Source organism: Corvus moneduloides, chromosome 11 (assembly GCF_009650955.1).
Source record: "Corvus moneduloides isolate bCorMon1 chromosome 11, bCorMon1.pri, whole genome shotgun sequence".
NCBI lineage: Eukaryota > Metazoa > Chordata > Aves > Passeriformes > Corvidae > Corvus > Corvus moneduloides.
Genome location: NC_045486.1, coordinates 7,836,378 through 7,861,534, shown reverse-complemented (window position 1 = coordinate 7,861,534; position 25,157 = coordinate 7,836,378). Strand labels below are relative to the sequence as shown.

At 44.1% G+C, this 25,157-nt stretch overlaps 1 protein-coding gene across 2 annotated transcripts in view; it reads left to right on the top strand.

The window, feature by feature from the left end:
- The window catches only part of SYNPR (synaptoporin), a 111,558-nt gene extending 91,145 nt beyond the window's left edge, over window positions 1–20,413 (top strand). For both annotated transcript variants that reach the window (XM_032120722.1, XM_032120723.1), the window contains 3 exons: window positions 7,992–8,190; window positions 17,426–17,617; window positions 18,628–20,413. In XM_032120722.1, coding sequence (XP_031976613.1) covers window positions 7,992–8,190; window positions 17,426–17,617; window positions 18,628–18,894 — 658 coding nt within the window. In that variant the 3' untranslated portion in view covers window positions 18,895–20,413. The remainder of the gene's footprint in view (window positions 1–7,991; window positions 8,191–17,425; window positions 17,618–18,627) is intronic.
- Window positions 20,414–25,157: the final 4,744 nt, after the last annotated feature.

Sequence of the window (25,157 nt, the reverse complement as noted above, 5' to 3'; positions counted from 1 at the left end):
AGGGGATCAGCAGTCCCATATTGCTCCATGCAGAAACATTGTCCAGGGATTTGATACATCCACTTCTGAGAAATGGTCTTATTATATTCAATTACTGGTTTAGGCCTTTTCTCTATGATTTCTACTGCTTGTTTTTTATCTGTAGATGTTTAGATTTCTGTAGACCTTTCTCCAAATGTAAGCTTTTGTTTGGCTCTGACAGGAGCTTCTTAGTTTGGAAGCTGTTTCCTGTGTCTGTCAAGAGGAGAGGGCAGCAGAAGGGACATGAGAGCTATGGGTTCAGCCAGGATTTCGTGATGGGACCAGGTAACATTGGATAGTTATTTATGCGGTGATGCAAACGTATGCCAGTGGCATTTCCAGGTCCTATAATTTGCCTTGTTCCATGAACATGATGCCTTTTTTTAAAAATAATTAAGGGTTACCTTCCTTCAGAGATAGTAGCAAAGCTTCCCAGAGACTAGAAGGCAGTTTGTCCCAAGAAAATAGCTTGGCAAAGGGGAATCAGAGTGTAATGCTACCAGTCCATACCACAAAGAATATAAGTGCCCAGTCTGGGAAGGTATTTGGGTTGTAAAGACTGGTGGAGCATGTCTTTGAGCACTGTGCTCTGCTTGCACAAGGAAAAGCATGTGTTCCTGAGAAGAGCTGTGAAATTATCTTGGGAGATAAATCTGGGTCTTGGATGTAGGCTTGGAAGTGGGGTTGGGATCACCCACTCAGCTTTCTGAGCACTCCCAGCAGCATGTGTTCTATAACGAGCCTTTTTTTGTTGGCTTTTTGGTGCTACGATGGAGTAGTAGGGTTTGCATTCCTGCTACGTGCACAGTCTGGGGAGGCTCATTCCTATGGCTGGCAGGAATCCAGATGTTTTTTCCCCTTCGGAGTGTTGTGCAGGCTGTTTCCCAAGAGCTTTGTGCTTGCAGTCACTGGGAGCGGGTCCTGCAGGAGTGCTCTCAAGCTGGGGGTGTGGCACAGGTGCCTTCTCCCCACCACCAGTGTTGTCCCTGTTCCAGTGTCTTCAGACCCCGTCCTCAAAAGAGTTGTGTAGCTTCTCTTCCTGGAGGGCTGAGCACCTCAGGGGGTCTCAGACTCACTGTCTTAACAGGAGAAGTGAAATGAGGGGGAGAGGGATGGAGCAGAGGGACCCATGTGGTACCCAGCTCTGGGCAGGCATCATGGTGAACTTGCTCGGTGCTGGGAGAATTGCCCCTGTCCCAGTGCAGCACACAGTGTGGTGTGCTGGGACAGCAGCTGTGCCTGGCAGCTTGTCCTGATAAACCATCACTGTAGGAAAACAGTGCTGGCCAAACATTTGCAGTACAGCTATATGCTAGTGAGAGCTGGGAACCTCTCAAGCTGAGAAATTGGAAGTATGAGGAGGGAAATATTTTCCATTATTTTGACTGGACATAAACCAGAAAAAAGCGTAGGTTGCTACAGCTTTCCTGGTTAGCTTCCCAGCAGCACCTTCTGGGGGGTTTTTTTGTCATGCTGCTCTGGACATGGATTTGGATAAGTATAAGACACTAAAGTCAGCTGTGACAAAGAGGAGATCTTTAGGATGTTCAAATGTCCAGGATAGGAGCTAGGAATAAATGTTTACAAGGTGATGTATGTCTTTGTGTGAAATGACTGGTAGTGTTGAATAATTCTAGAGTGATGTGGGCTTTGGAATTTATATTTTTGTAATAAATTGAGAGGTTTTATTGAGCAGACAGAAGTTCAAAGTGAAATATTTTCAAATACTCTTTGATCAGCCAACTCTATTCTTTCTTCCTCTAGAAAGGAAAGAAACAAAAGACCAGGCTTGAATTGTGGAGTCAGATGGCGAATTTTAATTTTGCTTACTGTCTCCAGAGAAAAATGAACCGATTTTGTAGGGGCAGGTATGTGGTACAAACAAATGTGCTGCTGCTCTGTAGGGCAGGAGGGTACTGAAGGCACCTTTGGGTGCTGGAGAGTCTGGAAGGGTGTTGTTTTTTGGGACAGCTGGTAGAGTGAGGTATGGAAAACTGCTGGGATAGTTAGGAAGGATGAATAAACATCTCACCATTTTGAAAGACTGTGGTATATGCAGGCAGCACTGGGATGCGCATCATGGCAGATGGGCAATGAAAAGGTAAGGGATGGGAATACTTGAGTAAGTAGTAATTTCTTCATCTTGGGAAAAGAGCTGTTTGAGAGCAGCCTGGGGTGAGAAACAGTGTTGTCATTGCTAGCAAAAGGGTAGAAACCTCTGATTTTACCAGAATAGCGCAGGTGCCAAAGGGCCAGGGGGCAGTCACCTCCATGGTAGCTGCTGTGCTGCTGCTGGGCAAACCCCATCTCATCCCCAGAGTTGTCCAGGGTTTGAGTAACATCTCAGCTATTTGACTTTGAAGGGCTGGAGAGAACTTCAGCATTAATGGCTTCAAGGTGTTCAAATGTGGTATTAACAGGCTAACACTAACTTCAGCAGCTCCTGGATGCCTGGGTGAAAAGATTCAGATCCTGTGGGAATTGGTGGATAATGGTTTTGATGCTGCGGAGTCCCCCCCACTCAGAAGTTTGTCCTTGGGGGGCAGATCTGGGGGGAGGAGGAGGAAGAGGAGAAAGCTGCAGAGCTCTCTCCATCCGTCCTCCCAAACACTGGCTGGAAGCCTGTTCCTTGCTGTGTGAGCAGCCTTGCAGATAGCCAGGATTTAGCACCAAGCATTCGGGGGTGCCCAGCATTGGGGGAAGCATTCTTTGCAGTGAGAAGAACAGGTTGTGAAGAGTGTTGGCAGAGTCAGTGGACCCCAATTTCATTAAAGAAAGGACTTTTCATTTGCAGGCAGATTTCTACTTTCACCTGACTATTAGAGATGACTTTCAAAGTGGTTTTCTTAATGCAGATAATATCTCTAGAGAAGTTTTACAGGAGTTACGAGCTCTGTTGTGTGAGGAAAGGCTCCCATTTATTTGTGTTCTTCCACTAAACCTACAAAAATTCCATATTTAGAACCTCAAAAAGGTACATTTGCCCAGGGACTGGCTGGCTGGAGGCACCTGTGTCAAAGCACACCAGCATATTCCTCTGAAATGAGGGAACTCCGGTGTTTTCAGGGCTAACTGAAACAAATGCCTTTACTCTGTATCCCAGAGAAAGGAAGATGTAAACCCTTGTCACATTTTTGTGCCTCAGCAGAGCAGTTTGACTTGCTGAGGGGCTCTGTGCATGTCAGCATTTCACTACCGAATTTTGAAATTTAATTTTCCCCTCATTTTGAAGAATATCAGCCAAGATAAACATTTCCCAAGAAACCCGTCCACAAGCACTACTGCAATAACTCATTTCTAGTGATGTGTTTCTCTCAGGGATTTGCAGACAGTAAAGACAGTTGACAGTTTGACTGCCAGAAACAAGTTGGGGGGAAATACAGCCCAATGAAAAGATAATGGATCTCTGGGTTTTTGAAAGCACGTGTGTGGGTGTTGCAGATTTTGTTCCAGCATGTTGTAGACAGGTTGGAGGGTGGATTACAAGATGCTATTTTCAGAAAACAGGACAACCTCCCAAAACAGAGAGCTCTTTTTTTGCCTGTTTTTTCCTAGATTCTAGTAAAGGAATGGAGAAACACTAACCCTCATTGAGAATTTTTGGAAGCAGAACTTTATTTGTTATTTATTAATCCACACACCGATCAAAGCCCAGGAGAGGAAATCTGTGCTGGTTCATCAATAAGATTTGAGCACATTCTTGTGTTAATTGCATATTCTGTTGGCTTCAAGTCTAAGCCCTGTGTGCATTGTTGAAGGGGGTGAATCAGACAAGATTAGATCACTCACCCTTCTGCTTGGGCTCTTCTGTGTCTGCTGGTAGAGCGAGACAGGTCTTTGGGGCAGTTGGCTCTGATGATTTTCATGCTCAAAGATCATCAGGGGAACTAAACTGCTCAAAAAAATAGTGGGCTATGATTAAAAGAAAGCTGTGGCTTGAATATTGTACTGAGGAAGTTGTGGAAGAAAAGGCAACTTCACATGGAGAGAGCGCAACATCTGCTCCCCCACATACATGTAACAGCTGTAGCTTTGTTCAATGTGTCTGGCTTCATGTATTTTTTTCAGAGCAAGGGTAATTAGTGTCTGAAAATGTAACTGCTCTTTGCAATTGTGGAACTATGTAAAAATCCCTTTTTTCACTGTAAAACATTCCTGCCCTCTTTTGATCTTGTCAAACTAGACAATGCAGCTGTCTTGTCATCATATTTCCCACGGCAATGGAAAGTTTGCCAAGTGGTGGAAGAAACGTCAGAAGCCCTTAGTTATTGTGACTTTGTCAGTGAAATTTGACTGCCTTTGATGGACTTGCTTCAGACTGAAGTGAATTTGAGGGAATTTGGGCCTGCATGGCTTGGCCATGGCAGTTGCTGTTAACAAAGGCGATGGTGCTGGTAACGATGGGCAGCGAGGATGACCTTAGTGCAGCTCTGCAGTGTGGGGTGCAAGGTCACATTCCAAAGTCAGGAGCTTTTTTCCTGAATTCATATCAATACTCAGGGCAGTACAAGGCAAAAAAATCCTGGAGGAACTTACAGGGGGAAAGGTTTCCCTAATTAAGTAAACTCATTACTGTCGTGTTCCTTATTTGCATTGTCCATCAATCAGTGAAAATCATTCCTGTTAATGCAGCCTAACAAATGTTAGCGAAGTGCAGAGGGTGTGATTGCAAAGGGTCATTCTTGGGACTCCTGATTTTTTTTTAGCAAAGGGAGAGTCAAAGGTGGAATGGAGGGGTGGTGCTTGAAATTGGAAAAGCAGCAGAAGGAAGACACTGGCCAAGGGTGACTTGAATGAAAAGGTGGAGTGTAAACAATGAGAGATAAGAGAAGATGAAAGAAGAGCAAGAAGAGGAAGTAAGAGACAGAGCAGGTAGAATTATATCAAAAGTGTGTGGCAGAGGCAATTGATGTTTTGTGAGTCATCACCAAACCATCCTGCCCCCAGAAAGGCTGACTCAGCAACATCAGTAGAAAAAAATCAGAGTTTTCTCTCAAAGATGCCATTCCAGATCATAGCAGTTTCAATTAGTGAAACTGAATTTTCTGTCACTGATCCTCCCCTGCCTTAAAGAAACTTTTCAGCTGTATTATGTAAAGTCAGCATCCACCCTAACCACCACAGGGCTTGGCTCCCTCACTGCTCTTCCCTGCCGCATCTCTTCTTCCCAGGTCTGAATCATGGTCTGTTTTGGGGCCCTTAGCACAACAGAGATCTCGGCTGTTTTGGCAGAGGTGAGGTGTACACAAGAGACACCAATTACTGCATATCTTAGAGGCAAGGAAATCTAAAAAGACATGCAAGGGAATAAAAATAACTTGATGGAAGATGGTTTCTGTGATTTCCTATCCCTGACAGTGGCTTGGCCACAAAAGCACTGCTGGGAAGGTACAAGTGTGGTGTTAATACATGAACATTTTTTTCTGGCTTATGATTCAGAAATAAGGTGCAGTCAGGAAAGCAGAGAATAGAAAAGGAAAATGGTCTCAGTTGCATTACAATGTTTTGTAAAGGCTGGTGGTTGTTGATGATGAGACTGGGCTGTGTTGACTGTGGACAGTCAGAAGGCAGCAGTGGGCAGAAACTCCCAGTCTGAATCTTGATAGAAATATTCCCTAAGTTGTTTCCTCTTTGGTATGCACAGGAGTTTGAGCTGCTACTTGCAACACCACGTTGTCCAGTCTGCGTTTCAGGACTCTTGGGGAGGGGAAAAGAATTCCACTATAAAGACGTGTTGTACACAAGAAAATGCATGCAGAATTGCCTTGTTCTTCTTTCTCTTTTCCCCAAAGCACTTGGATTATATTTAATGTAGCTCAGCCCAATTTCACAGTGCTTGTGCAAGTGATGTGACGGGAGGTGGTAACAAAACCACAGAGCTCCCCCCACTGCATCAAAGCCTGGCTTTTGCTGGCCTCAGCTGGAGGAACAGATCCCACATCCTGCATCAGGGCCCTAAAACAGCAGCCATGGTACTTGAGTGTGGCCCTTCAAATACAGCAAATGTCATGAGTTATTGAAGAACCAGAAATCTGGAGGTTTGGACCAACAACAGCCAGCCAAACAAAACCCTCCTAGCCTTGAGCATTGAGTTGCAGTCCAGGCTGACAATGAGATCCTTGGTCTGCTAGTGGGCAAGAGCAGACAGTGGTGCCCACCTCTGGCTCTGCACAACATTGCTGGTGTTCTTCCCACCCCAGACTGCAACTCCATGGTCTGGGTAGGATGTGAAACCTGGCTTGAACCTGGCCTTGAGCCCTGATGAGGACTGTGAGGACAGCCTCTGGCTGCACAGCACTGCATTCCCCTGGGGAAGAGGGGATGGTCCACCTTTCTTAACTGATCCAGAGCCCCACAGAGCCTTTGGCAGTTTTCTGGGTGCTTTGAAACAGTTTTGTTCTGTGTCACTACAGCTCCCAAGCAGCTGTGCAGAGGAAAACAGAGAAAGCTTCCTTTTTAGACCATGCAAATAATGCATTTCAAATCTTTCCATTGTCTTGGTGATGGTTAAAACAATACTACTTTCTCTCCAGACTGCAAAATTGGCATGACAGGCACTAGGAAATCATACTTCTCCTTTTATTCCCCAATTTTAGAAAAGAACAATAAGCCCTGATGAGAAGTGTGTGTGTGGTGATGCCAGGAAACAGTGAAGTCAGGAAACCGATCATGAGCATTAGGATCTCTCTCATGTGTTCAGATTTCATCAGGCTTTGCTGGCTTTATGCAAGAAAGGCGATTCAGCCACTGCTCATCTCTGCAATCTGGTCAGACTTGGTTTTTGTTTTCATCCCACCACTACTACAATGACAGGGAATAAAATTTCTGAGTCAGATAACTGGCTGCTGGTGAAAAGGTCCTGCCTACAGGTTTGGGTACATTTAGTCTGGACAGCAAAAGCAAAACGTCATCCAATCCTCCAATGTCCATTAATCCATCTTCTGTGATTTCTGCTGTGGGTACTTTGTTTTCCTCTGGGGAATTAACTTTTTATTTAGCCAAATGTAGTTATGGCTGCTGCTGCCACTGGCTTGCTGTTGCACACATTAATTGCCCTTGAGCAGAGGAATATCTCCCAGAAGGCCTAATCCTTTCTCAGCACCAGATCATCAGTTCTTTAATTGCTGCTGGCTTCGTCCCCTCCACTCACCCTGCATGGAGCAGAACAACATGATCCCTCATTAGGCTCCATGTCCCCACTGATGTGAATCTAGGCCATGCAACAGGACCTGCCAAAATGACCCCTCCATATATCTTCTTTCTTTCTTTCTCTGAATCAGAAATTTAAATTATTACAGAAAAAAAGGGTCTTGCAGGAGCTTCCAGACAGAACTACAAATCTGTTAGCTCAGTCACTGATAAACAGTGTGTGAGTATAAAGTTAGGGCTTAGGTTGCTTAAACCAGGGCATGTAGACTTCTTCTTTGATCCAAGTTGTGTATTTCTGCTGCAGCTTGATTTAAAAGGCTTTAATGTAGAAGCACTATGTGGCTTGCAGCCCTATGGGCTAACAGCCACAGGTAGCTCTGCGCTAGACAGTTTTATGCAAGGAATTCATGATCATCCACACATGGGTATCCCATGGGCTTAGTACTGAGGATAAGATCTGTTTTCTGCTGCCGGGATTGTAAGAATTCAAGAATCAAATTGTTTCTCATGTTATCCTTTTTCAGTTGTTGCCATGGCAAAACCCCAGAGAGGACGGGGAGGGTTGTACTAAACCACTGGAACATAAACTTTTCTCTGGGATTGATTAAAACATGTATTCATGTGCGCAGTCTCACCTTGGCACTCACAGGGAAGTAACCTCACGTGTACAAGCTGCTCTGAGGAGCACAGCCCACAGCTGCCAGTTATTCACAGGGATCAATGCACATCAGGAATGAGACAGAACAAATATATTCCTCTTTATTCAGATAAGAGTTTCCATTTTCTGTACTTCACCTACTGCTCTTTGGGATGTTTTCTAGGTTGCATCAAGTGAATTTCGAGGCTCCCACTTGTGAAGGCAAGCGCCAGGAAAAGCTTGCCTTGATAGGGGACTTCTCCTCTTCGGCGGAGTTCTTCGTCACCATTGCAGTCTTTGCCTTCCTCTACTCACTGGCTGCCACCGTGGTTTATATCTTCTTCCAGAACAAGTACCGTGAAAACAACAGAGGGCCTTTAATTGTAAGTGTTTACAGCATTTGCAGTGTTTTCAAACGTAGGTCTTCACCTCTTGCTTTTTTGGTTATTGAGGTTTGGTCATGGTCTGGGAGATCCAGGTGTCCCACTGCCCAGAGCATCTCTACATTCACCTGCTTTTTTATCTTAATGGTGATTTAATATTTTAACACCAAGGGTAATGGAGACCACATGCAGGAGGAGTTTAGTCCTGTATGTACTTATGAAATTCTGTGCTTCTCTCCCACTGCCCACAGTTATGATGATCACACAAATAAAGAACATGTAGCTGAGTGGTAGCAGGATTGGGGTCTCAGCTCTATGTCTGTGACAGCAGAGCTTCGTTGGTGGGGAAAACAGGGAAGAAGAGATCTTAGGCATTGTCCTAGCAGACAGACGAAACCATGATGAAGCCCCTGATCAAAGCCTAGCCAGGGAGATTGGTTATTGCTAATTACTGCAGGGTTAAGCCAAATTATTTTCCTTTCAAGAATTATGTGGCTGTTTTTCTAGCATGACACTGAGCTCCCAGCATGTTTGTGTCTCCACAATTGGTTTGTGAGCCTTCCAGTTATCATTGTCTGCACCCATCAAGCTGTGGCTGTTCATGCCTTTATTTTTCTTTTTACTGATTCCTGAAGGCTTGTGATAAAAAGCAGATGCTACTGTGCATATATTTTCTCATAAACTGAGACCGTAAAGCCAGTGAGGGCTATTTTGGTCCAGGTGTCTGTTGCCTGTCTATGCATCATGACCCATGGTGCACCCCATGGTCTTGCTGGGCTGCCAAGCACTGGGTGCTGACCCTCACCTGCATTTGGGTTGGGTCTCTGCATCTGTGGGCTGTAGGGCTGCAGCACGATCTCTCTTTCATGGACAACCCTCTCCCTCATGACTGTAAGGAGGAGGTTACTAAGGGAGAGAAAATACTTCTGTGAAGGTGGGGGGAGTTTATCAAGGACCTATGTAAGGAAAAAGTTAACTCTGGATTTCAGAAAAATCTAAAGTTTATGACTGACAGAAACCAGACATTTTGCTGAGACTTAAGTGGCTAAAAGCCACCAGTAAAGTATATCAGAAATATCTAGCAGGAAAAAAATAAATTGCCAGTGCAGAAAAGCTGAATCTATTAAAGGAAGTAACTACTACAACAACAAAAGATTAAACTGTAGGAAGGTAAACTTAGCATTGTGGTTTGAGGGAAAGATTTTCCTGCTGCAAGGAGGTGTGAACTGTTTTCTTTGAGTTTGCATAATTCAAAACTGATGAACTTTTACCAAAAAAAATTCTCCTTCCATATCAAAGGAAGTTAATTCTCTTCATTTGGGGGTTCTTGGGATCTTTCCTGTCCTAGAAAATGGTGAGGACATACGAGGAAATCCTCACAGAGGAGATGAAAAACAGGCAAAATAACGGGGACCCTACAGAAAGAGTAAATAAATAAAGTGCCTTGCTTCTTCTTGGTATCAAGTTAGATCTCATTTCAAACTGTCTCATCAAAGGATTAGTTACAGAATTCTGCCATCTTAAGTTTCTTACGGAAAATAATTCTTGCTTTTGACCAACTGCATTATCCTCTGTAGCAATAGAAAAAGGAAAGAGAAACAATAGTTCTGATATGTCACGTTATGATATGGCCACTTGCCTTTGTCCAGGACTTTCCTGAAACAGCCGTTGTGTCTGTCACAGGATGCACGGCACAATCCACTACAGCATTAATGTCACATTGACTTAATTTGTTCTGTGTAATGGATTGTAACTGAATCTACAGGTTAAATTTAAACACTGTCTCTTACCAAAACCTCTGTTTGCAGTTTCCCAGTATTTAAACCAAGGCTATATGACCTTATTTGTCCAGAATATAAAGATGCTTTTGAGTTTGTCCTGTAGCAAATGCAGCTCCTGCTGGTGAGTGGTTCTGGGAAGTGGCTGAGGGTTATGGTCAGGTTATGCCTGCCAGGAGGATAGTCCCATCTTCCCCAGCCAAATGCTCCTGCAACTCCTGTGCACTGCTACCTCTGTTGTATTTGGTATTTTTAGAAAAAAAAGAACCTTTTTTGCCTGGAGCACACCCTTGTGGGTGTCCCTGGACACTCTCCAGTGCAATGATTGCAGCACCACAGCCTGACTGAGCACAGGTCCCTCTGTGGAGTGAAGTTGTAGGGAAAATGCAGAGACCCAGCCAGAGAAAAAGCTGGCAGCTGTAGCCAGGAGGAATTCAGGGATCAAGGAAAAAGAAAACTTGGAGTGAAAACCAGCTTCTGAGGGCTGCAGTGCTCACCTAAGGGATGTCACACGCTCTGTGAAGGAGGCAGGCAATGTATCCTCCAGCTCCAAGCAGATGCTGCTCTGAACTGACGTGTATCAGATCAGATGTGTGAGTATGTCTCATCCCTGAGATTTTTCCTTCCAAAGAAAAGTGCTGCAGAAATCTGTGGTGCAGCAGCAGCCCCCAGCACGTGTTGGTGCAGGAGGCAGGGCAGCCCTTGCTCTGTTTCATCACCAGGCAGGATCAGTGCATCAGGCACCATTTCCTGACTACCAGTTTTTTTCTTCTTAGTGAAGAGTTTGAAGATGATAGTTTCATCCATCCTTGCTTCTGCTGCAGTGCCTGATCACAATTTCATAGTTAAAATCATTCTTGTTTTAAGCCTTGTATTTCCTCTTGGCTTCATATTTTCTCAGTCTGGGATGACATCTGCCTTTAAGCAGCACCCTCTCAGCAGCTGCCTTTTCTCCTGGCAAATTTTCAGGATTTGAAAAATGAGTATGACAGGAGAAGTCAAGAGAGGAAAAAACCCCTTTCACTTGAAATTTTTTAATATTTTTTCAAAAAGCCCCTGCACAGGCAGTCGGGACACATCAATGTGTTATCAAATTGCAGAAGCCTGACTGGGTGCAGAAGATATGATTATAAAGAATTTAATGACCATTAAGTCACAAGAAACTTGCAGGGAAAATTTCAGTCACAAATGTTTTAAGTTTACTTTGTTTATACAGATACAGGGAAATTAACTGAGTGTGCTGAGATCTCAGCGAAGCATCACTTTAACGGTGGAAAAATATTTTAGCATTTAGTGTGGAATGAGGCATGATAACAAGGAAATATTTCCAGTGGGAGAAGCAGTTAACTCCTTCCCTGGCTGTTTGGATGGCAGTGGTGTGTTCATTCACTATGCAGTAAGCCATTTCTGTTGATAACATTGCCTGTCAGGTTTTGGGGATAAAAGTCTTCCTTTTGGTTGCACAGAGCCCTGGTTGTGTTACTCATCCATTCCCACAGGGCTGGCAGCAGTGAGTGCTTGCACTATGTGCCCTCTGCTTCCCTTGCTGGCTCCCTGAGGGGTCATCTGAGGGCATTCCTACAGATAGATGAACCCAAGAGAGGACCTTAGATGCCCAGTTTCTGAAGGAACAAGGAGCAGGTTACCAGGGATTCAGTACCTCATAGGTATGTGCTGTGTGTTTCTGAGCTCTGCAAACCACAGCTGTGATTTTCATTCCATTGTGAACTCCCACATGGTGCATGCGTGCAGTGAGGAGCTGGGGGCTCACCTTGGTGGGTACAACGAGGGCAAGGCAGCTTCTCAAGTGACTGATTAGTGCTCAAGAGCCAGAAACTTTTAAAAGAAATTAATTGGAGGTGGTGACTTAGGTTTTTAAGAATGCGATGTACAAAATGCCACCAGTTTTCTGTATATCCCCATCTCTCAGACCAAACCAACCTAAGCTGGTTTCCACTCATTTAACACTGCATACCTGGGGAGGTACTGCTGGTTTTTGATGAGAGCAAAGATGAGCTGCACGCTGGTACTGCCAGCCCAGGCATCTGTGTTGATGCTCTGCTTCAGGTCTATACATTTGGAGCTTCTTGCAAGCAGAGAATAACCAACCCAGTGCGGATACAAAAATGCTGTTAGCAAGAAATTTTCCGCTTCTTTCTAAGCCTGTGAGACACTTTTCTCTCTCATGAAGATAGTAGCAGAGTTTTATAAACTATGAACACCTGCAAGCTTGCAGAGCTTTGTTTATGGTACAGTAGAAAAATATTTTGACAATGGATGTTTTAGGATTTTAGCCAATCACCCCAAAGGGTGGCTGATCCTTTGACCAATTAGACTATGAAGAAAAAAGTGAGTTTGTAAAATAATTAAATAAATCAATCTTGCTGCACAATTCCTGCCTGCTGGATCTCTCTCCTCTCCTCGCTATGGCTGCGGGATACAGTAATAACCCAGCTGTGCTGAAGTTTTAGCAGATCAGGGATAGGATTCCATATGTCTCTCAGAAAATAATGAATAGGCACAGTCAATGTGTATCAGTCCCCATCACTCAGACTTCTTACTTTTCTTATGGTTTCTTTATCCCATATGTGCTCTATTTAAAGTCCATGTGCTGACAACCTTATATGCCTTCAGGTTTGTCTTTGGGAAGTTATAATTTGGCCATGAGAAATGACATGCATTCATGTATAAATGTAAATCACTTTATTAATATTCCAATCAATTAATATAAATGCATGAAATTATTCAGCCAAGAAAGGTGACTGACATAGCCCTGAAAATAGATAGTTCATTTTTATAGTGATTACTTGATAATCTCATTCTTACGGTGCATAAAGATGCTTACATCTTAAGAAGATGAGATCTTTCCTTTGTATCTGGAGTCCTGTGAATAATCACATTATTCAGAGAGGCATTTGGTTCCTTACATATGTTGCAGATCGAGTGAATTAAGTACACCCTGGTCTGCCCTTTGGACACCTCTTTGATCAGACATGTTGTACTTCCTCACCTGTGTCCAGCTGTCTAGAAAATAGAGAGGAAAAGAATAAAGAGCCATCTACAAAAACAAAGACTGAATTCTTTACAGCTGAAAAATGAAATTAGGAAGAACCTGGCTATTTCTTTGCATTTCAAAGAGCTGTTTCAGCCTGCTGTTGTCATCTCCTTTTGAAGCACAAGCCAGGGTGACCTTGCTGTACATGCTGGTGCCTCCCAAAGGGCTCTGCACTTCCCTGCCAGAAGCAAGCTTGCAAGGCCTTACACTATTGCAAGAAGCATGTAATTCTTTCAAAGCTTCATTTGGCAGAAAATCTGGGGTGGGACCTCGTTCAAACCAAAAAAGAGCTAAAATGCCACTGTAGGAAGGCGTTTGCTTGCTTGCCTGCAGCAATCTGCTCTTGGCCACTTTCCTGGCTGGGACCGGGGCTGTGGCTCTTGCTGGGGTAGTTCTTGAATTTTTAGGTTGGTTGTGACTGTAAAAGCAAATCCTCTGAGTGGTTTGCCTCTGCTGGGTAAAGAAATCTCCCTCTGCTCCTGCGTGGCTGGCCATGAAACCTGTTGGCACTGCTAGACAGGGTCTGACTGGGAGGGTTTATGGACTTCAGAATTTGAGGAGTTGCTCCCTTGGATGCTGTAAATGTGGGAGAGGGTTTTCCCGAATGGAAAGGTTTTGTAGCATGAGCCCTACATGGAAGCCAATTACAAGGCAGGAGCTGCGGCTCTGTGAGGGAGGAAGGATGCCAGGAGCCCTTTGGCCAGGCCAGAGCTGAGGTTTTGCCTGTTTCCAGCCGTGACAGCCCAAGACCATCCTGCCAGACTTGGCTGGGAAGGAGAGCAGGGCACCAAGTGCATGCAGGGACATGTGTGTCACAGCCTTCAGGGGCTGATGAAGCCACTGACCAGCTTGGAGCAGATGAAACACATCCCCTTTCTGAGTGAACAAGCAGCTTCTGCAGAGGCTCTTGGCTGGGTGAGGTTGTGCCAGACACCGGGCAATCCAAAACTGTGCTCAGGAGGCTTAAGTGACTGCCCCTTTCCAAGAGGGACATTTTGCAAAAGCCAGTAGCTCGATAGCAAGGAGAAATATTTCAATTATCATGAAAAGGGCATTCACAGTCCTATTCTAAAATGTATAATATATAAAATTGTTCCAAGTAGGCATTTTTGGCAAACTCAGTAATAACAAATTCCAACTTGAAGAAGGCAGGAAGAATTTTTTTTTTTTTTTTTTTTTGCACATACTTCAGTATCTTAAAAAGTCCCTCCTTGGATACTCAGAGTATTTTAAATTTCAGTTTTTGCCTTTCTTTATGTGTTCCTATTTTCCTTACTTCCCAAAGGCACCTGTAGGCAGAACGAAGTGTCTCAGATGAGATGTGAGAGAGAAACTCAGCAATTAGGAGTGTAGTGTAATCATACAACAGTACACACTGAAGAGATCTGTAGACAGCGCTTTAAGAGAGCAACTACAAAAAATTACTTTGTTTCAAAGGAAAAAAAGCCTCAGCCATGCTATAGGGATATTAAACATTGAAATGCAAGTTTTGTTTTAGTGTGCAGGCACTCTGGCCTTAATTACCAAGGAGAAATTCCCCAGACAGATATTAAGCCACAGAACAGCTTAGCTTGAAATTCACTTTTATTTTCAGCATGTCATTATCTGGTAACTCTGTTCTACCCAGAGCTGTGAAAATGTTCAGCCAGAAATGCAAACCCACTTGAAAACAAGAGAGGTTCAAGTTCCAGCCAAAGCTGAAGGTTCGCAAAGATTCAAAATAAATAGGAAGATGCAAGTTCTCTCTAGTCATAGAATCATACATTTTGTTCCTTGCACTGTGCAGAGGTGGCAGAAAAAGTATTCCAAGAGCCCGAGTCTGGCCGTGTAGCCTTGGTGAGAACACCTACTGAAAAAATCCCAGTGTTCCATTAACCTTTCTGTCCTGTCTCCTTGGCCAGCTGTTGGCTGGCTGGTGGACAGGCTGCATGGTTTCCTCTTCGAGTCCCACTGTGCCATCTTTCACTTCTGGCTCAGTGTATTTCTTGCACCCAGCCAGACTTTACAGTTTTAGGGAGTTCCTCTATACAAGAGCTGATCCTGGCACCCCAGGAGCAAGAACCCTTTCCCCAAGGCTCTGACCCGCTCAGAAATAGGGGAGTTTGTGGCAGAGAGGGCAGGGTTTTAGGCTTTGTGAACACCCTGGCACAGGGGAGCAGAGGAAGCCAGGAGAAGGCTGGAGCATGGGGTGTGATGGGGAAGATAAGACTTGAGAAATAACATTAAATATTTAGTGCCTTTAGGGCCATCCCCTCAACTGCACAGTGCCATGGGATGTTCCTAGAAGGACTTACAGCCCATGGCCACCAGCAGTCATAGTGAGGGACTCGTACAGATGGAGTCATTTGTGCAATGAGCCTCACCAACACGGGGTCAGGGCCTGGGAGCTCAACAGCAGGTCTGTACCCCTGCTGCTGTCACCTACTTCAAGAACTGCTCACTTTTAAAATTTCTCTCTTTTTAGCAAGTTTAATGTCATGCCTTGTATTAGTTTTAGTCAGTTTGTTTACATCAAATTTCTACCTGCTGTTTATGCATTTCTTTAATTGGCATTGCCAGTGCACTGATTACAGAGCTGGATTTAGTTTACAAAGGCTCCAAGTGTGGTGACACTGGGAGAGGGTTGCTTGTCATTTAAAAAATACGTTCCCCAAAATTCTGCTGTTGCCCCATCTCTTGTGTCAGTCAGAACCTGCGTGGGGGCTTGGCATCTGGGTCAATAGCATGTCAAACCTCACAGCAAATAAAGAGCCTCTCCCATCATTGTCCACAGCTCAGCAGATATTTGGTGTTTCTACCAGCTGGAATTTTTAGGAAATGCTTGCAACTGAACTGTTGCCTCTAGGAATCTGTTTCTCATTCACTGCTAAGACATATGAGATACAAGAATTTCTTTTGCTGGAAATCAGCTTGAGAAGAAGAATTACTCTGGGCTATATGCCTCTGCCCCCATGGAGTCTCTTTGGGTGTTAAGAGAGTTGTCAGCTCCTGGGCTTCACGCTCTTCAAGAGAGCCCATTTGGGCAGCATGAAGGAGGTCAGAGCTCAGTGGCAGACAGGCCTGCAGAAAACAAACTGTTAAAAGAGAAGGATGTATCCTTTGGGAAAGCATCCAAGCACAGTTAATTTAATCCCATCTGCATCAGTGGAGACATCCTTTGTTCATGGCTTGCTTGTGTGGTGGCTTTATCGACTGGTGCCTCTTCCATTGTGACAGAGGCTCGCACCCTCCACCCCTGTGGTGCCACAGAGGGCTCCTTCCCCAAATGTCAGGTGTGCATGTAGATGAGAATGGTATTTCCTAGGGATTGCTTATTTCTTTGAGAGGCAGCCTGAAACACTGGGTTCTTAATGAATGTTTTCCCTTCCTTCCATGCACACCTTTATTTTGCAGGGGGGAAGGGGAAGCAGCCCCTTGGGAGGTGGGATATCAAGACGCAGCGATGCAGTTAGTGGTATGTTAGACTTTGGCACCTCTGCCATCTGTTGTGGGCTGACAGATGGGATGAAATATGACAGCAGAAAGGCTCTTCTGTTTTAGCAAGACACAAGAAAGCTTGAAAAATCACACCTCCTCCCTCCTTTCCCCCCAAACCCACACAAAAACAGTGTCACTTGGTCACTTGTTCTGGCTAAAACAAGGAGAAGTTTATGCCTGAGCATGCTCCTGAAAGTCTTTGAGGGGAAAGTGAGCAGAGTGGATCAGAGCAGAGCTGCTCAGAGGCACTGGAACCTGGAGGGGCCACCACACTTTCTCTACTCTTTTCACGTGGATGGGAATTAGGAACCAGTGCTTTACCGGGCCAGGGAGGAGTCTCTGCTTGGCAAGTCGTGCTGTTTACTTGCTCACTCATGGTAATTAGTGGCTGCATGCAGCAGGGACATTTGGCCTTACCTGTGGCTGGTGAGAAAGCTCCTCATCTGGTACATGAGGATTAGCCAATCTCACATTCTCCCTGAGACAGAAACACTTCCTATTGGAAACCCACACTGACTGTCTGTAGGAGTACCCAGGACAAGACCCAGCCCTCAGGAGGGCCCAGCTTCTTTACAGGCATGTGTATTTTGTAATTCATCTCAATGCCTCAGCCTGGTGCTGTGAACAGTCACATTTTCAAGGCAGCTCAGCGTCCTGGGTACCGGCCACATGTTTGTGGGAATCTTGCCTCAAGGCCAGAGGTGCAAATGTCGGCCAAGGGGCTCTGCCCCATTAGGCATGTCAAGCACTTCTGAAAATTAGCTCTGTGGGTGATGACAGTAAGAGATGACAACCTTCCACGAAGTAACAAGCTCTTGGTATTTCTCTCCTCTGACACCAGCTTTCAGTTTTCTGGTGGTTTTTAATATTTTTTCCTTTCCAATGGACACACCAATATAATGCTTCTAACTAATTTGTCTTTTAGGATTTCATTGTGACAGTGGTCTTCTCATTCTTGTGGCTAGTGAGCTCATCTGCTTGGGCTAAAGGACTGTCAGATGTAAAGGTTGCAACTGACCCTGATGAAGTGCTGCTGCTGATATCTGCCTGCAAACAGCAGTCCAACAAATGCTTGCCTGTTCGCAGCCCTGTTATGTCAAGCCTCAACACTTCGGTTGTAAGTGACTTTGATTGCTGCTGTTCACCCTTACCTTGCAATGTATTTTCATCTTTTACCCATGTATTGACCTAAATTGACTGGTGTAAACCAGTTAGCTGGCATGATTTAATTGGAAGTGCAGTCTTGCTGAGGGAAAGGCAGGCTGTGACTCACAGCAGCTCTGCCAGAGCAGCAGCAGGATGAGCGTTCAGGGTTGGGAGAGGAAGAAGGCAAACTGTCTGTCCAACTGCATTGTTTGCCCCTCTGCTTTTAACTTGCTCACTGCAACACTTTTGAAAAGGGGCCTGTGTGCTCCTTTAGGAAAGAAACGTTTGTGCCATACAAATTCCTTTAAAAATCCTCAAAAAACAATATAAAATTGGACTTCAGAATGTTAAAAAAAATCTAAATACAATAAAACCCCTCCAGGCCAGCTGACCAATTAAGATCTCTCTTTTTAATTAGTTTCTTTCAATTTTATCTTTCCACAATTTCTTTAAATGAAATTATGTTTTCAAACAAAAAAAAATTTTGGTCTGAAAACGTAACCTTCTTTTGGAAACAAAAAGCGAAGCAGACACCTTGTGAGCTACAGCTAAGGGAGGTGAATTAGGGAATTTGCTCCAAAGCTGAGAGAATTTTCCAGCAAGTTTTGGGAGAATCATAGAATCATTTAGGTTGGAAAAGGTCTCTAAGATCATAGAGTCCAACCACTAACGCAGCACTGCCAAGTCCTGCACTAACCATGTCCCCAGGTGCCATATCTACACTTATCCCCATGGATGGTGACGCCACCACTTCCCTGGGCAGCCTATTCCAGTGCTTGACAACTGTTTCAGTAAAGAGATTTTTTTCTAATAACCAATCTGAGCCTCCTCTTGCACAACTTGAGGCCATTTCCTCTTGTCCTTGGGAAGGAGGGGTTGGGAGAAGCTTTGCCTTTTCCCGGGACCATGCAGGGTCCATAACCTTAGGTTGAGCTGTGAGACCGTGGCTGCTGGTGATGATCTCCTCTTCTTCCCACCCAGGTCTTTGGCTACCTGAACTTTATCCTCTGGGCAGGCAACATTTGGTTTGTGTTTAAGGAGACGGGCTGGCATTCCTCAGGCCAGCGGCACCCTGCGGACACCATGGAGAAGCAGCCTGGCGGCTACAACCAAGGTGGCTACAACCAAGACAGCTACGGGCCAGCTGGCTCCTACAACCAGCCAGGCTCCTATGGCCAGGTGGGTGAATATGGCCAGTCCCAGAGCTACGGGCAGAGCGGGCCAACCTCCTTCGCTAATCAAATTTAGGGTTCACACACAGTGCAAGCTCTTGTGTCCCTCACATGTAGAGAGTTTAACAGGTCTCAAGTTTCAGTGGCACCAGATTTTTAAGGGTTCTACATAAAGTAATACTACAACACAGTGTTTAATGTCTATTGAAGGTTTAAGCCCGCCTTGTTTGGCAGATGGGAGGTAGCCAGAGGGCTGGAGTTGGCCTTTTTTTCCCTGACTAGCCAGACACAGGGGATGTGCTCCTTGCTGGTGACCTGGAGTTGCTGTTGTAGTTCGCACTATAGAGATAACTTTATGGTAGTTTTGTATGTGTTAAGATGGTAGAAGCATTTTGTAGCCTCAAGTCTATAGTATTTAATATGCATAATATAATTGAATTTCCTTCTTAATTTTGGTGGAAAACGGAAGTGTTTTACTATGATTTCTACAAATTATTCTGTATATCCATGCATGTAACATTGTACCTAAATTTTCAAAACTGCCTGTCTGTGACTCTTCAGAGTGTTTGTTTTGGTTATACCTTCTGTTTCAGAAGATTTTACTATTATTTCAGTTAACTGAGTTGTCCATCTGTAATTTAGTGCATGGATAAGCAGGTTCATACTACCAAATGTCTGCACTGTGTAAATGGAACTTCTTGACTTCTGCCACTATATTTTGTTAAATGTCTGTTTAAGAGAAGTATGCATCTTTTATATATATTTTGCAGAGTTGAATATATGGCTTACCCAAGTTCTGAATGCTTTGTAACTAAACCGTTTTTCCTTGAAATGGCATTCAGTAGTATATATGGTACCTGACCAATGTTTACTCCATTTAACTCAGCTAAGTATTCCTTCTATACATCACTATTTCTATGGATGTTTTGTGAATCTTTTAACGTGAGCTGTGGAGAATAAGGACCAAGTAACTGTGTTATATGTTTACAAAGGTATTTATTTAACTAAGCTAACAGAGGTGCAGATATCAGTATACAAAATCATGTAAAAATGTCCTGTTGCTTGATACAGCAACATGAAAACTGCACGTGTTGTTGTGACCTTACAAAGCATATATTCCTTTATGCCCGCTTACGAGAAGAAAACCTTTCTGTCCGTGCTGATTCAAGATTTTTAGCTATCCCTCTGTTAGGTCACTGCTCTGAGCGCTAGCTTGGTGCTACTGGAGAATGTAACTGGATTGACCAAATAACCCAGGCTCAGAGGAACTCATCCTAAAAGAGCTGGAGCCAGACTTGTAGCCTATTTGGATTCCTCCCTGGGAAATTCAACCCTTCCTCACTACAGCATACAGGATGCATTGATACAAATGAAAGCCTGAAGCACAATGTACTAATCAAAACTGATCATCTGCATTTCTAGATCAAAGTGTATCAGTATATAATCTTATTGTATGAGCTGTAATGTTGAAAGCGTCTTAGCGTAAAACAGCTTAGTCTCTTCTATGATTGTTGTAACCAATTTATGGCTACTTGGTGGATGAATCTATATTGTGATATCTATTTGACCCTAATAAAGTTATTGCATACAATGCATGTTTTCAGAGTATGTTAATATTGAAATGTCACTGCCAAATAATGAAGGTAGCTATTAAAGAAAAATAACTGTTCCTGTGCCTGACCTTATTGGTCATATTCTTACTGTTTTCCAACACTTTTATGGGGATTGTTTTAATGTATAGTGGAGTATGACACTTCTGCAGACACCTGTCATTAAAGGTCAGTATCACAAGTTTTTAAAAAAATTAAAAGTGTGCGGTTTAATACCTGCCTGCCTCTTTACCTCTCTTTCCACTGTCAGTAGGACAAGCCCAGTATTGTGCTAACCATCCCAGTTCTGAGGATTGGTGGAAAGCCATGTGTGAGTTGTAGAGAAAACAAACTCGAATATCTAAATGTTCTCCTGTTCCAAATGAGAGCAAGATACAATTTTCTGGGTTAAAGAAAAATTTTATTTTGGCTCTTAGTTAATTTGTTTGGGGTTTTTTGGTTTGGGTGGCTTTTTTGGCCGGTTTTTTGGTTTTGAGGGTTTTTGGTTGGTGGGTTGGTTGGTTTTTTGGGGGGGCTGCTTTTTTGGTTGGTTGGTTGGTTGTTTTTCTTCTTTTAAGTTTGGAAAAAAGTTAGATATTGGCAAGTCAGGAGAAAGTGAAATCTGTGTGTGTGCAAGGGGTGTGATCAGATGTGCGTTCTTCATACCCACTCCCACATAGTCCTACTTCTACTCTATTTATTTTTTGTTACTGTTGTTCTTTTTAATTCCCTTTGTATTGGTTGATGAGGAATATCTCAAACTAAGCTCCCATATCGAAACTTCTCCACTAGAAATAGTTTTTGTGTCAACTAGCTTTCTCTTCATTAACTTTTCCACCCAAATGAGCAAGGTCCCATTCCCAAATTTTTCTATCCAATGCTGAGGGATGGAAATGAGTTTTGCTTTGGTTTATTCCTGCATTTCAAACCAGATGAAATTCTTGTGTAACCATGTGAGCACAGGACTGCAGCTTTCTGGAGTTCACACCCCTGGAGAAAGGACAGTTTCTAATACAAGGCTGGGAACAGAAATAAGATTATGTCATATTTTGGGTACTATTTGCATAACTCCAGGTCTAAAGTTTTCTCATGAAGGGCAGAGCTGGTGGAAGAGTTGACAACAGTAATATAAGAGGCACGTGTTTTCATGGAAGACTTGCCCTTTGCTTTACCCAGCTGGCCAGATCTTCACAGGCACCTCAGCTCCTTGCTGCTGTACAGAACAGTTCAGCTGGTTGTTACCATTTGGGGCCTGTAATCTTCACTCTGAATTAGGAGGGAAGAGAAATATCTTCATCTATAACTTCTCAGATTAGTAAAGTATGGCAGCAGCAAAAGTGAAAACAAAAGTGATGCATGCACTTGTCTGTGTTACGTGAGAAAATGTATTTGAATGTTTCCTCAGTCTTCCTGGGAATTTGAGTCTTATCACATCCTTTTGTAGTTGTTGAGAAATTGAAAGTTTATTTCAACTGGGAATAGTGACTGCACAGCCAAGGGTTGAGCAACTGATGAAAAAGACTGCATTTGGTGTTACTTGGATTTAAGACAAATAGCGAAGTAAACTTGAGCATCCTTTGTGAAACTGCTGCTGGCAGCCTCGTTGCTTTCCTACTTCATCATTAGTGAGTATCTCTGCCAGTTAGTTAAATAACTAGGTCAGCTTGGGAAAAAAAAAACCAACGTGTTCCTTGATCTTCTGCGCTATCCCTCCTGTTTTCCCATGTGTTTCTCTTTATAGCCCATTTCTCAGCTACCCAAGTTAGGAGCATGTTTGCATTATCAAGTGTGAAGCTATGGGGGAGAGGCAGGTACATCTAGTGAGTGTGGTGGAGAGGGGGGGGAGCACAGGACTTTCTCTCCAGGTGCCTCAGAGGCCAAGGAAGGGGCACATTCACCTACTGTTTTGGGGTTTCCCCCATTGCTCTTGGCTGGGATGGGGATGCACTTTGCAGAGCTGGAGCATCAATGCCCTCCATGGGAAGGTGTGATTCTGGGTACCCCTGGCTCTGCAGCCTGCTTCATTTCCTGCCCAGCACATCAAGGAGACAAGGATAAGTTCAGATGCAAACGTTCTGCCCTGACTTGATAGGGTTGGGGTTTTTGTGTGTGATATTTTTCCTGATGACAAAATCGCCTTCAGTGTAGCTGTTGAGCTGCACATAACAGAGTCTCAGTGATGGCTAAGACTTGGAGAAAGTTTGTGCTCCTGTTGCATGAATTCATGTTGCAATTGCCTGACTGGATTATTATTTCCAATCTTTATATGCTCTCAAAATGAAGGAGCAATCCAGGCTGTAGCCCTGAATCAATCTTGGCTGAAACTGTGATGCGCTGATGAAAGAGGCAGTGGCGTCAACATGCGTTGCACCTCCCTGTAGTCTGCTCCTGACAATATCTCCAGAGTTTCACAGTGTCATGGGTTAGCAAGCATAGTCCCGGAAGTGATGTTCTTGCAAAGAGGTGCTTACAGCTTCCTCTGTGACCTGACAGAACCTATCAGCTGGCCAGTTTGAATATGGACAATTCTTTAAGCCACTTAAAATTGTGCCCGCCTCTGTGATCCACACTTAAGAATACACAACCCGCCCCCAGCTCTCTCTCGTTTCTGGTGCTGGGACAGGTGGCTGTGGGCCCCGTGCCGGGGCCAGCGGGCCCGGCCCAGGCCCTGCTCGGGCCAGGCTGGGCCAGGCCACGGCCATCCTGGAGCCGATGGGCTCTGTCCCACCCGTGGAACCCCCCCCACAGCCCTGCTGTGGGCAGCTGGAGCGGCTCAGCCTCCCCCCTTCCAGTGCAGCCAAGATTCAGCTGAAGCTGCACCGCTGTCCGGCAGAGTTCATGTGACCAACAGCGATAAGCAACATTCCAGCTGCAAGGCCCGGGTGAGATTAACCCTTTGATTGCTGTGAAGAGCTGAAAACCTGAGGGAGAAGAAAGAGGAGATGCTTAAAGCTGAAATTCTGTTGTAAAGCTATGATATATCAGAGTACCCGTTGTAATTTCATGAAAGCATGGGGGGTGAGGCATTCAACTTGTACTTGTGAGCAAAAGCACCTGTGCTGAGATAGGCAAATGCTGAAGCAGCTGTAATTTCATGAGAAGTTTGAACAGGGAGAGATGGACCAGATGAGGACTTTTGCTCCAAATGGGAAAGGAGAAGACCTCAGTTCCTAGAGATGCTCCCAGAGATAGTCCTAAAGATGAAGATGAGGAAGACCCTTTGCTCCCAGGGAAGGAGAAGGGCCTCTGTTCTTAGGGATGAAATGCTCCCAGAGATGGGTGAAGAGAACTTTTATTTCTGAACGGCTCAACCTTAAAATTTGTACCCCAGTAATTCAAGATTGGACCCTCGAAAGCAGTTGTGGGAAAAGCTGCAAGTCGGGGGAAGGGACTCACATGCGAGCAAAGAACCAACCCAGACGGCTGGCTCGTTGTGATAATGTTTTCATAGCATGGGCAAGAGAGACTCCTCTTCCTAAATGAACTGAAAAAGGTTATTATGGAAGTGGTAAACAGACTGAACATCTCAAGGGCTGTCTTTTTACATTATCACTGGGAGAAGGGAGAAAGGTGGGGGGAGGACAAGTGTTCTGAAGGTGTGGTATAATTTTTTTTCTTCTTTTAGGTCTGTTAATAAACTTCTTTATATTCTTTCAAGTTTGGTGCCTGCTTTGCGTTTCTCCTAATTCTTATCCCACAGAAGGTAAACAGTAATGAGTATTTTGGACCAAACCACTGCACACAGTTAATATGACAGACAGATTATGAACTACTGAGTAAAAGCTGCCACATATTATTGCATCCTTTTCTGAAAAAGTTCTCATATTGCACCATATCATGTCACAAGCATTTAGTCTTTTGTTCACTAGTTCTAAGATAGATTTGAGTCAAAATTCCTTATGTATGTGAATGGATGGTCTACTTAGCTTGTTCCCTCCCTAACGTAACTATTCTTTCTTAAGATTTCTGTTTATTCCCTGCTTCTGCTAAACGCAAGAGCTTTTTCTTTTGGAATTCTCTAACATCAGCAATAATCTGTATTTTGCTATTAATACCTGATGCTGATTATCCCATCATTTGTCAATGCCATCTATCCTTATTATGAAGATCTTAGCATTTCAATATGAAATTTTAATAGTTCAGTGGCGAGGCATCCCATTTGTTGCATTTAGTTTCTGTTCTTACATTTTCATTGTTGTGTCCCCCTTTAGTGAGATTTTAGGTTTTTAAGAATATAGCTACCTTTCTAACATCTAAATGTCGTATAATAAAACATTTATTGGAGGAAAAATTACTTAGCAATAGTATTTTCAGGATTAAAGACCATCTAGTTCTATCCCCCCTGCTATGGGCAGGGACACCTTCCACTAGACCAGGTTGCTTAAAGTCCTATCCAGCCTGGCCTTGAACGCTTCCAGGGATGGGACAGCCTCAACTTCTCTAGGTGAAGAGTTCAAGCTATTACCTGCCTGGGTGCAAGTTACCAGCTCTTCTCCTGCAGCTCCTGAAGGATTTGCTGGTGAAATGAAGTCTGAGAGGCCAGGAGGTGGGAATGCATCTCCTGTTTCAGGTATTCCCTTGTGCCTGTGTCCCTCTGATCCTGCCCTGCCCAGGGTCATCTCTAAGGGAGTCAGGGCTCTGTCACACACACACACGTTTCACAACATCAGCCTTTTTGAAATGCAAGAAGCATTTCCTTAAAAGAAGGAGGGGGAGAGCTCTGGGAAAATACCAAAAATGAAGCAGAGGC